This window comes from Onychomys torridus, chromosome 18 (assembly GCF_903995425.1).
Source record: "Onychomys torridus chromosome 18, mOncTor1.1, whole genome shotgun sequence".
In the NCBI taxonomy this organism is placed as follows: domain Eukaryota; kingdom Metazoa; phylum Chordata; class Mammalia; order Rodentia; family Cricetidae; genus Onychomys; species Onychomys torridus.
In genome coordinates this window covers 59,219,374-59,231,968 of record NC_050460.1, presented here as the reverse complement: position 1 = coordinate 59,231,968, position 12,595 = coordinate 59,219,374, and the positions used below count along the sequence as shown (strand labels likewise).

At 50.9% G+C, this 12,595-nt stretch overlaps 1 protein-coding gene across 14 annotated transcripts; it reads left to right on the top strand.

Annotated features, from left to right (window-relative positions):
• Positions 1 to 5,657: 5,657 nt before the first annotated feature.
• Positions 5,658 to 12,550, top strand: LOC118569526 (keratin-associated protein 10-4-like). Of its 14 annotated transcripts, XM_036167386.1 has the most exons (4): positions 5,658 to 5,756; positions 5,850 to 6,170; positions 6,294 to 6,597; positions 6,700 to 6,740. In XM_036167386.1, the coding sequence occupies exons 1-4, from the start codon at positions 5,658 to 5,660 to the stop codon at positions 6,738 to 6,740; spliced, it is 765 nt and encodes a 254-aa protein (XP_036023279.1). The 14 variants fall into 14 exon arrangements, with proteins under 14 accessions (XP_036023279.1, XP_036023270.1, XP_036023277.1 ...); XM_036167377.1 differs by having other exon boundaries at positions 5,658 to 5,758; positions 5,849 to 6,597; XM_036167384.1 differs by having other exon boundaries at positions 5,658 to 5,788; positions 5,855 to 6,413; positions 6,651 to 6,740.
• The last annotated feature ends 45 nt before the right edge of the window (positions 12,551 to 12,595 follow it).

The window sequence follows — 12,595 nt, the reverse complement described above, 5'->3', positions numbered from 1 at the left end:
GACTTCCAAAGTTTGAACCAACACCAGCTACTAGTCATGTTGTGCCTAACTGCCTTCTTGCCTCCCGTGGCATGTCACTCTGCTGCCCGCAAAGGTCACAGAGACCCTCGCATACTGTCATGTTCAATCACAGGGCTGAGCAGGCAAGAGGAAAGGTTAGCAGCAGGGAAGACAGGTGTGCTGACTACTCCATTCTGAAAAGCAGGAACCGGGATGAAGGCAACGAGATGTGCCCAGCCTCAGTACCTGCAGGACACAGAGGGCACAATGACCCAGCTTAATAGGACCCCTAGCAGGACAGAGAGGAGAGTGATGAAGGAGTGGAAAAATACATGAAGAAAAATTAGAGAGATCCATAGCAGGACAGAGGTTCCACGGGCTGCAGAGGAGCCAGTTAGCATTAGACAGGGACGGGATTTTGGTTTTTGTTTTTTTACACAATGAAGGGTCTGTGGGGCTGGATGGTCATGAGGGCTGCACACTGTGAGTCTGTGCAGTTCCATCTACATGTACCCTTTACAATACAGACGGGAAAGCTGAGGTGTATTCTATCCCAATAGAAAACAGTTGAACTATTTCCAGAAATAGCTGAAAACCTTCCCAAATATGATGGGATTCCTGGAACCTCATGTCTAAGAAGTCCAATGAACTCCAGGAAGAAGGAATCCAGACGTCACCAAGGAGACACATGGATGCAGTTATCACAAGACAACTGAGGTAGTTAGGAGCTCATTTGTCCCCCAAACCCAAGGCCAGGAGGCAATGGGGTGGTGTGCTTAGAGGACAGGAAGGAAATTGCCTACTCGGGAAGTCGACACTCAGCAAACTGTCCTTCACACACAGAGGAGAGCTGCACATGGTGGCTGGTACCCAAGTCCCAAACTACTTAGGAAGCTGAAGCAGGAGGACTGCAAGTTAAGAGGAAATATCTAAAAGGGCTGAGGCCCCTGAATGCTCCAACATGGAATGCTTTCAGGGTACATGCAGGAGCCTAGGCTCAACCCTCAGCTACACAAAAGAAAAAAAAAAAAAAAAAAAAGGAAGGGTAAATTCAGATGTCTGCCTAGTTAAGAGAGTACATGGTTCAAAAACCTGCTTATAATAATTGTTTTTTTTTTTTTTAATTTATGACAGAAAGGACTCAAAGTAGCATTCAAAGCTACAGGGAGAAAGGAGGTCTGTCTGTAACATCTGTCTACAACATCTGGTCTCTAGACTCTGTGGAGTCTGCGCCGACTTGTCAAGTTCCTTACTTGTCATCAGCCACAGTCCAGGGTTCTCTTCCAGTCCATCATGTTTACATAATCTTGCAGCCAGGACACTGTTTCCATGTATGATCTAGTGTTTTAAAACTCCCTTTCCTTTAGTGGGGTTAAACCTTGGCCAGTGTGGGTCTCCATTGCCGTGGTTCCCAAGGCTGTTTTTCCCTGTCTCAGCTCTAATCTGTGTTTCCTGTGCTCTCTGGGTTCCATTTGCACTTCCTTTTCCTGGTTCCTTGAGGTGTGAGTTTAGATGACTGAGTTTCCCTCTTGCACTGTTGTGGCCACATCCCAGCTTGGGTTTGCTATGTTTTCCTTTTCATCCTTCCAGCTTCCCTCCTTCACTATTTATCTATGTCTTCTCTCTCTACAGATCGGTGAACTCTCCAGTTCTCTTTCTGTTCTGATGTCTATTTCTTTCCGTCATGGTCAGGAATGATGCCTCCTATAATCTCAACTATTTCAAATCCATTGGCACTCATTTGGCCCGAGCTGTGAGCTGACCTGCAGGATGGGGAGAAGCCATTGCCGCCTTGTGTGATCTGTGTGACTGTGCGCCTCGCTCTCCAAGCCCTGTGTGCTGTGACACATCCTTCACCTGCTGGTCCTTTCATTTGTAAATTCTTTTAAAAACACTACACTAACAATGGCTCGCTGACATTGCCAGCTGTCCTCTGCGTACTGGAGCTGTTGAGTTCTTCATCTGTCTTGAGGTCTACATGATGACAACCGTGTGTTCTTGACAGATGGATCTCTGTACTGATGTTTAATGTCACCCGCCATCTCCTAACCAATTCTGACTCTGCGGCACGCCCACTCTGCTCGCTGCTCAAATCTCTGTGGTTACCGTTTGCAGGTGTCTCTCCCCACATTCCTCTCCTTTTCATTCATGCGTGTCTCAGGATCAAAACTGTCTGAACTGACCTGGGCCAGCGGATGTGACCCAAGATGGTCACTAATTAAAAACCACCTGAGCGAAGCCAGGGCCGACAGCTTCAGAGACGAGCAACAGCAAACTTAGAAAAGAACTATGACCTCTTCTGCGCCGCTCCCCACCCACAAAACGTTTGGGTGTCACAAATGCAAAGTTGATTCAACAGAGACACCAAGCAGTGCAGTGTATGTCAGGGGACTGAGGAACTGCACAGCCATCTCAATCACGCAGAAGAGACGCTCAGGAAAAGCCAACACTCTTTCATAGCAAAGAACAAGTCTGGCTGAACTTCCTCACTGCAATGCAGGACACCCACGACGCCCCACCACTAACCCTTTCTAAGGTCAGGGACCAGGCAAGGGTGTCCATTCCCACCGCTTCTACTCAACATTGCGCTGGAGGTTATAGGCAAAGCCATTAGGCAAGAAAAACCACAATTACCAACAGTAAGGCCCTTGGGGTCAAAACTGTGCTAACAGTGGTGCCAGGACACAAAGTGAGGGCTGTGCTCTCTTCCACAAGTCATGCTGGGACAGTCAAGGGGTCACACGCTGAAGATGTTACTACATTCTCTCTTTCTCTTTTTTTTTTTTTTTTTGACGGAGCTGAGGACCAAACCCAGAGCCTTTTGCTTGCTAGGCAAGCACTTTACCACTGAGCTAAATCCCCAACCCCGATACTATGTTCTCATGCCACATCAAAAACAAACTCAAAATGGATCAAGAAGAAGAAAGCATAAATCTACCGACCGAAGACTCAACTGTGGTGGCTTGGACAAGTCACAAAAGCACAAAGAACACAAAAGAAGAGAAATGAGAAATTAAATCCGCAAAATTAAGAAAGCATTGGGAGCTGGGCATGGTCTGCCTGCCTTAATTCCAGCACTTGGGAGGCAGAGACAGGCAGATCTCTGGATCTCTGTGAGTTCGAGGCCAGCCTGGTCTATAAAGTGATTTCTAGGAAGCTAGGGCTCTTAAAAACCTGTTGAAACCCCCCCCCCCCAAAAAGAAAAATTAAAAAGCATTGGGCATCAAGATACATTTGTAGCATGAATCTTAAAGAGTCTTGTTAATAAAAATCAAACCTGAGGCCAGTTATTGGGGTGAATGCTGGAAGATCAGAGAAGTAGAACAAGCCACAGCTACCTCACCTCGCCAGTTCCTCAGCTGATCCTGTTTCCTCAGACTGGAAGCCTCTGAGTCCTCATCCAAATGGATCTCAGCTGAACTGCTGCTCACAGCCCGAATGCTTAACCAGCCAAATGCTGCTAGTTTCTGGTCCTCATGCCTTATATACCTTTCTGCTTTCTGCCATCATTCCCTGGGATTAAAGGCTCACTTTCTGGGGTTAAAGGCATGTGTCACTATGCTTGGCTGTATCCTTGTGGCCTTGAACTCACAGAGATCCAGACAAATTTCTGCCTCTGGAATGCTACCACTTTGTTTGATATTGTGGCTGCTCTGTCTCTGACCCCAGATAAGTTTATTAGGGTGCACAATATTTCGGGGAACACAATACCACCACAGACATTGTTAGAGAATTCAATGACAACCCTCAGAACTCAGACATTCCAGGAACCTGCTACCCAGAATCCATCAAGAATTCCATGGCAGGAGAGACAACCCAATCTAAGACAAAAGACCATCCATTTTTTTTTTTTTAACCTTTTTCGAGACAGGGTTTCTTTGTGCAGCTTTGGAGCCTATCCTGAAACTTGCTCTGTAGATTGGGTTGGCCTTGAACTCACAGAGGTCCACCTGCCTCTGCCTCCCAAGTGCTGGGATTAAAGGCATGTGCCACCACTGCCCAGACAAAATATTTTTAAAAGACAATGCAATGTTAAGACTGTGCATAGGTCTTTAGTGTGTGTGTGTGTGTGTGTGTGTGTGTGTGTGTGTGTGTGTGTGTGTGTAGGGTGTATTGGAGCCCAGTGCCAGGTCATTAGAAATGAACAAGAAAGTCTAGCAAGCAGGGAGCCAGTGCACACCCTGGGTCAACTGTAATTAAACATACACATAACAGGGGCTGACAAGGCTGTGGAGAATGGCAGCGTTGTGCGCTGCTGGGGACTACAGACTGGAAACAGCCCAGTGGTCTCACCAAGGCTAAACAGAATCACATGACTGAGCTGTTCTGCCCGGAGGTCTCTGCCAAGGAGTTGGTGAAATGTTCAAACATGAGTGCAAGAATATTCATAGCCAATCGGCTCATAATTGCACAAAGGTAAAGACAGACCGAGAGCCCATCCATTGACAAGAGAGAAGTGAAGTGTGGTGTAGCCACATAAGAGAATATGATTCAGCCATGAAGAAAGAATGGATTCCTGACACAGCCGTGATTGGATAAATATGGAAATGTGATGTTCAGTGGCTCAAACAAGACACCAGCCAGGATACCTCCATGGGCTCCCTGAGGCTTTGAAAGTTTTGAAGCCTGATGACTCATATTTTCAAAAATGTATTTCTAGCCCTATCTTCTGATCTGGTCCTCTTCAGCTGCCTGTCTAAGGGACAGTATCTGACCTCTGACCTCCAGAGAGAGAGAGGCTGAGGGTGAGGCTGGGGATTGGTGGAAAGTTGAGGTCTGAAAGGCCCCATGCAAAGCCTTTCAAAACTAGGTCAAAGGAAAGGCTGGGAGTCCTCAGCTGAGACAAGGTGAAACTGAGGGTCACTGGCAGAAGCCCAGAGGTCTCAGTGAGCTGTGGCTATCACAATACTATAACACATCTCTGGGCTCTGATGCTGAGACCTGGCACACATGCAGTTGTGTGTAGAAGTCCATGGGACAGAGCTTGTATGAGAAGCCGCACCATGTATATGACCAAGGAAGTCCACACCATGTGTCATAGAAGCCCCAGTCTGCACAGCCAGGCCTTTGATTGCTGAGCTCTGCTCCCATGTTACTGTGCACACACCTCTGTCCACTGCTTTCTGGGGCACAAGAACCTGGGACACCCAGCAAGTGCCCACTGTGCCCAGGTATCTAACAATATGGAGGACATTGGGAAGCAGAGGCTATAGGTGGGATGTTCTGGCCACAGTGCTGGTCTCAGACACAGGAGAGACATTTCTGTGACGGGCTCATCACCTCTCTCTCCCAGCCACAGGCAGGCTGGACCACCCTCTGAGGACAAGGCTGGAGGATACAATAGTCTTGGTGCTCAACGCCATCACCAGGTAGCCTGGCAGGTGGCCACAAGGTAGAGGGCACAGGGTCAGCCCAGGAAGGCCATACTTCCCTCTAAATGTGCCTATTCTTAGGGCAACCAGCCCAACATGAGTTTATGACTGAGCTCCGCAGAGCACCCTCCAGACTGAACAACAAGGAAAAGGAAGGGCCTAGAGCCTCCTGCAGCAAAACACGCCTGGGGGATAAAAGCCCAGAGCCCAGAGCACCTCATACACACTCACTCAACACTCACACACAGCCACTCAACACACTCCCAGCTCCCAGCTCACCCCACCATGGCCGCCTCTACCATGTCTGTCTGCTCTGACGCCTGCACCAACTCCTCCTGGCAGGTGGACGACTGCCCAGAGAGCTGCTGTGAGCCTACCTGCTGTGCCCCCAGCTGCTGCCAGCCCAGCTGCTGCCAGTCCAGCTGCTGTGTGCCCAGCTGCTGCCAGCCCAGCTGCTGTATGCCCAGCTGCTGCCAGTCCAGTTGCTGTGCCCCATCCCCCTGCCTGAGCTTCATCTGCACCCCAGTGAGCTGTGTGTCCAGCCCCTGCTGCCAATCTGCCTGCAGCAGCTGCTGCACACCCTCATGCTGCCAACAGTCTAGCTGCCAGCCAGCTTGCTGCACCTGCTCTCCCTGCCAGCAGTACTGCTGTGTGCCAGTTTGCTGCAAACCTGTCTGCTGTGTGCCAGTTTGCTGCAAGCCTGTTTGCTGTGCACCAGTCTGCTGTGAGACTTCCTCCTCATGCTGCCAGCAGTCTAGCTGCCAGCCCTCTTGCTGCACCTCCTCTCCCTGCCAGCAGTCTTGCTGTGAACCCACATGCTGTGAGCCTTTGTGTTGTGAACCTGTCTGCTGCACACCCATCTGTTCTGGATCCTTCCCATGCTGCCAGCAGTCTAGCTGCCAGCCCTCATGCTGTCAATCTTCCTGCTGTGTGCCTGTCTGCTGCAAGCCTGTCTGCTGCACACCCATTTGCTCTGGATCCCCATGCTGCCAGCAGTCTAGCTGCCAGCCCTCATGCTGTCAATCCTCCTGCTGTGTGCCTGTCTGCTGCAAGCCTGTCTGCTGCAAGCCCTGCTCCAGCGTGTCCCTGCTCTGCCGCCCTGTGTGCAGACCTGCCTGCTGTGTGCCCACCTCCTCCTGCTGTGCCTCCTCCTGCCAGCCCAGCTGCTGCAAGCCCTGCTCCAGTGTGTCCCTGCTCTGCCGCCCTGTGTGCAGACCTGCCTGCTGTGTGCCCACCTCCTCCTGCTGTGCCTCCTCCTGCCAGCCCAGTTGCTCCAAGTCCTGCTCCAGTGTATCCATGCTCTGCCATCCAGCCTGCTCCAGACAAGTCAGCTGTAGCCTCTCTTCTGGCCAGAAGTCCAGCTGCTGACCATGAGTGCTCATCAGGGGTACTGTCCAGCACGGGCTGCTCTGTACTACTCTAACCATTCCCAGCCTCTAGCCTTGACCACAGAACATTAGCCATGGCCATCCAGAAGGTGGTTGGCTCCTGAGTCCTTTCCTGAGGCTGCCTGAGTGGAGCCCCACTGCCTCCTTAGGCCCTAAGTCATGAGATTAGTCTCAACTCCAGCAGTCTTAGCCTTACCTGGGCTTTCACTGCATATATCCTGATAAGCCTGCCTTTGGGGCCTGTGAAGATAGTTCAGTGGTTAAGAGCACTTATGCTCTTGCAAAGGACCTGAGTCCTGTTCCCAGTGCACAGTGGGTGACTGACAACTGCTGTAGGCTGTCATTCCTTTTCCAGGGCATTTGACATACACACACACACACACACACACACACACACACACACACACTTAAAATAAAAAATAAATCTTTAAACTTCCACTGTCTCCTACCGACCTGTGTCTTGTGTGTGGTGTGGGATGGATGGGCTTGAAGGACCAGGCTTCATGCAACAAGTAGGACCTAGCTGAAGGGTACACCATGACTCTCCTCAGAGTAGCTCCTTGGCATCTGAGGTTAGGAATACGGGGGAAAATGACTACCTGGTAGCCATGGACCCCTGAGCCGTCCCTGTTCTTCCCAGCCCCACGGCTGCTCATGAGTGCTGGGATCCACTTGAGCAAGAACCTCCTACCGGAAGCCACACCCCCAGCCTCCTGGAAGTGGGGCGGGACCAGCCCTTTATGGCAGTTGCTCATTCTGCCTCCAGCTTTCCCTGTAACTCTACCCTCCCCAGGATGCTCATCTCAACCAGGGCTCCGGCTCCAGCCAGGACTCTGAAGCCCCAAGAATGCCAGCCTCCTGCAGTCTTCTGGGTACCTCCTGCCAATCAACCCAGCCTTCCTGGATTCCAACACATTTCCCGCAGCCCTGCTGCCCTGCTGCCCTGCGGCCCTTCCAAGCAGCTGCCCCACACAATGTGGAACTGATGTCTCTTGTTGCTGCTTGGCATGCCAGACCCAACATCCCACTCAGCCCAAGCGCAGGGACCTCATGAGTGGATGCTGGGTAGAGTGTGATGATTAATACTGCCAACTTGACAAGATCTAGAGTCACCTTGCAAACAATCTGTCAGCGTATGTGGTGTCCCCTCCTCAGGCCAGAAGACCAGCTGATGATCCCCAGTCCTCATCAGGGATACCGTCCCCCACAGCCTGCTTCTCTACTACTCTAGTTTTTCCTGCCTTCTAGCCTTGACTACAGAGGACTAGCCATAGGTCTCCATAGGCTCATGTATTTGAATTCTCGGTTCCCTAAGTGGTGGAACTGTTTGGGAAGGATTAAGAGGTGTGGCCATGTTGGAGGAGGTGTGGTCATGTTGGAGGAGGTGTGGCCATGTTGGAGGAGATATGTCACTGGGGATGTGGGCTTTGAGTGTTTGAAGTCCAAGTCAGGCCCAGTCTCAGTGGAGTGAGATGCAAGCTCTCAGCTCTTGTTCTAGTGCCTGCCTGCTTGCCTGCTGCTTTGCTCCCAGTCATGATGCTCAGGGACTCGCCCTGTGGAACTGTAAGCAAGCCCCCAATAAAATGCTTTCTTTTGTAAGTTGCCTTGGTCATGGTGCCTCTTCACTGCATAGAACAGTGACTAAGACAGCATGTCTGTGAGGGAGTTTCTAGATTGGGTTGACTGAACTGGGACTACCCACCCTAAATGTGAGTGGTACCATTCCACAGACTGTGCTCCTGGGCTGGATTAAAAGAAGAAAGTGGGGTTGGGGATTTAGCTCAGTGGTAGAGCGTTTGCCTAGCAAGCGCAAGGCCATGGGTTCGTTCCTCAGCTCTGAAAAAATAAAAATAAAAATAAAAGAAAAGAAGAAAGCAAGCTGAGCACCAGCAATCCTCTCTCTCTCTCTCTCTCTCTCTCTCTCTCTCTCTCTCTCTTTCTCTCTCTCTCTCTCTCTCTGCTTTCTGGCTGCAAACGCAGCTGACCAGCTGCCTCACACTTCTGCCACTGTGCTGCCATCCCCACTATGACAGACTGTGTCCCCAGGAACCATGAGCCACGCAAACCTTTTCTTCTCTGAAGTTGCTTCCTGTGAGGTTTTTTTGTTACAGCAACAAGAAGAATGAATAATACACTGGGTGACACCAATGGTGACACCAGACCCAGGTCCTCACACACAGGCCTTCCCCTCACTCAGAAGACCACCTGAGATAACCTCCAGGGCCATCCCAGTACCCCAGACCAAATGTCACAATGTTGTCCACTTTCCTGAGGGACAAATCTATGTGGCTATAAGTAAGAGGTTCCAGAGGGCCATGGTGGTCTCATCCTGCTGTGGGTGTTGAGTAGCCAACAGGTAAGGCTCAACTTCCCCCAACACATGTCTGTCTCTCTTTGATGCCCGGATGGCCATGGGGCTGGCACAGAAGATGGAGAAGAGAGGACTCCATGTGTAAGCCACTATGGACACTCCTTAAAGACTTCAGGTCACCCCGTGCCCCAGAAGTTCAGCTGTGGACATGTGGAAGAGACATCAACACACACCCCACACCCCCACCCCACCCACCCACACCTCATCCACCGCAGCACAGTTCACCGCAGCCAAGTGGAGGAGGGGCATCAGATGAATGGGGAAACAGGTTTAGTCTTTAACAAAGAGGAAGCACCAGCATTTGTGACAACAGGCTGAGACTGGAGGATACTCCACAAAGTGAAATAATGCAGGCACAGACAGCCCCATCTCACTGCCGAACAATGTCTAAAATGTCAGCTCACGAGGGGTGGACCCAGGGCCCAAGGGTCAAACAGCCTAGTGTTCCTATCTGGAAACTGATGAACACACCCTGTGTGGGGTCTAGCGGTCTGGGTAACAGAGGAGAGAGAGCTTGTAAACTCAAGGGGACTTTGCTGGAATCACAGGGACATTCCATTCACATCCCGAGACAAAACTATGCTTCTGTGAAACTGAAGATTGAGTAGCCATAAGAAGGTAAACATTGGCCACTCAGTATAAAGATGAATAACAGACTCTAGTGATAGAATGAGTCTGGAAATAAAACCAGGACCATCTTGCAGAGACGTGTACGCAGGGTAAAAGTGAGGAAAATGGGAGGATCGAGACCCACTGAAGGATCACTCCAGAAGGAATGGTGTCTAGAGTCGCCAAAGGGAAAGCCAAGAAAGGAGAAACAGGTTTTAGGATAATCCTGAGATGACAGGTCACACTGTAAGTCTCAACAGACGACAAAGCCACACACAGCCTGGAAACAGATGCCAGCATTACAGAGTAAGAAAAAAGACAACAGAAAGAAGTTGAAAGACAGAGAAAACTGTCAGGGAACTCCAGTTGTCTCTGCTCAGGGACATGGGCACCAAGATAATAGGCATCGTCACCTAGGCTTTGAGGGACACTGGTTCAAACCCAGACTTTTTGTTGGATTGTTTGTTTGTTTTTTGAGACAAGGTTTCTCTGTATAACAACCCTGGCTGTTCTAGAACTCACTCTGTAGACTAGGCTAGCCTTGAACTCACAGAGATCCACCTGCCTCTGCCTCCCTAGTGCTGGGATTAAAGGTGAGCACCACAGCTCCAAATCCAGAATTCTATACCCAACCCGACTATCCTGGCATGGGTAGGTGGGTGGGCAGGCAGGTCAGGAGCTTCTGAAGTGTGGCCATTGCAGGATGTGTAGTCTCTGGTCAAAAAGAACAAAAAAGGCTGAGAGTCTTGTAGCATGAATCTTAAAGGTACTTGTTAATAAAATCAAACCCAAGGCCAGTTATTGGGGTGAACGCTGGAAGATCAGAGAAGCAGAACAAGCCACAGCTATCTCACCTTGCTAGTTCCTCAGGTGATCCTGTTTCCTCAGGCTGGAAGCTTCTGAGTCCTCCTCCACATGAATCTCAGCTGAACTGTGTTGCTCCAAAGCCTGAACACTTAACCAACCAAATGCTTAACTAACTACATGCTTAACTAACTTGGTGCCTGGTTTTCACATCTTATATATCTTTCTACTTTCTGCATCACTCCCTGGGATTAAAGGCTGGGTTTCTGGGATTAAAGGCATGGGTCACCATGCTTAGCTGTTTCTAAAGTGGCCTTGAACACACAGAGATCCGCCTAGCTCTGCCTCTCAAGTGCTGGGATTAAAGGAGTGCACCACCACCACCCAACTTCTGCTATGGCTTACTCTTCCCATTTTCTAGCCACCATTTGTGGCTCTGTATCTAGTGGCTGTCTGTTCTCTGACCCCAGATAAGTTTATTTCGGGGAACACACAATATTTTGGGGGGAACACAATACCACAGAGTCTCACTGGAAATGCTGAGTGTCTTGGAGGGCCAGGCACAGCTGAGGGAAGACGCCACCCTACCCAGCAAAGTCTCCCTCACAATGTACACACAGCCTCCAGTCAACACGCCTCTGTCTGATTCAACTGTGTTGTATAAGACTTGCATCTTACTAACATTTGGAGAGGGAAAGGGGGTAGGAGAGCTGTCATTAAGCCCCCAGCTGAGTTGTATTATGTAACACGTGGTGGTGTTGTTTTTTTATTTTGCCTATGTTTTAAAATGTTTAAAGCAATAGTAATAACAATAATAATAGTAATAGGTCCCAGTCACTCAAGCACAGGGTAACAACAACCCCAGAATCCAACACCATGGAGCCCTGCTCACCTCCAAAACCTCTCAAGGGAAGCGGCCTCAAATGTTTTCCAGGCCTTCAGCAGAGTAGAAACAAAAACAAACACAGGTGAGGCGTGCACACTGCCCATGACCAGCGCTAATGAGGGGCTCCAGGCAGCCAGTAAGCAGGAAGGAAAGCCTGAGAAGTTTCTCACCAGGACAACACCAGCCCAGGGCAGTATAAAAGCTGACAGCCAGCCCCTCACACTCACACACTCACACTCACACACTCACACTCTCACAGCTCCTACCAGACCTGCCCACCATGGCCACCTCCACCATGTCCATCTGCTCCAGTGACCTGAGCTATGACAGCCGGGTCTGCCTGCCCGGTTCCTGTGATTCTTGTACTGACTCCTCCTGGCAGGTAGACGACTGCCCAGAGAGCTGCTGTGAGCCTACCTGCTGTGCCCCCAGCTGCTGCCAGCCCAGCTGTTGTGTGCTCAGCTGCTGCATGCCCAGCTGCTGCCAGTCCAGCTGCTGTGCCCCCAGTTGCTGCCAGCCCAACTGCTGTGCCCCATCCTCCTGCCTGACCCTTATCTGCACCCCAGTGAGCTGTGTGTCCAGCCCCTGCTGCCAATCTGCCTGCAGCAGCAGCTGCACACCCTCATGCTGCCAACAGTCTAGCTGCCAGCCAGCTTGCTGCACCTGCTCCCCCTGCCAGCCATCCTGCTGTGTGACTCTTTGCTGCACACCCATCTGCTCTGGATCCTCCTCATGTTGCCAGCAGTCTAGCTGCCAGCCCTCATGCTGTCAATCCTCCTGCTGTGTGCCTGTCTGCTGCAAGCCCGTCTGCTGCACACCCATCTGCTCTGGATCCTCCCCATGCTGCCAGCAGTCTAGCTGCCAGCCCTCATGCTGTCAATCCTCCTGCTATGTGCCTGTCTGCTGCAAGCCTGTCTGCTGCAAGCCCTGCTCCAGCGTGTCCCTGCTCTGCCGCCCTGTGTGCAGACCTGCCTGCTGTGTGCCCACCTCCTCCTGCTGTGCCTCCTCCTGCCAGCCCAGCTGCTGCAAGCCCTGCTCCAGCATGTCCCTGCTCTGCCGCCCTGCCTGCTCCCGCCAGGCCTGCTGTGGCCTCTCCTCAGGCCAGAAGTCCAGCTGCTGACAGGTTGAATCTCTCAGCCTTTGCAGGCTATGTCTTTACTTTTAA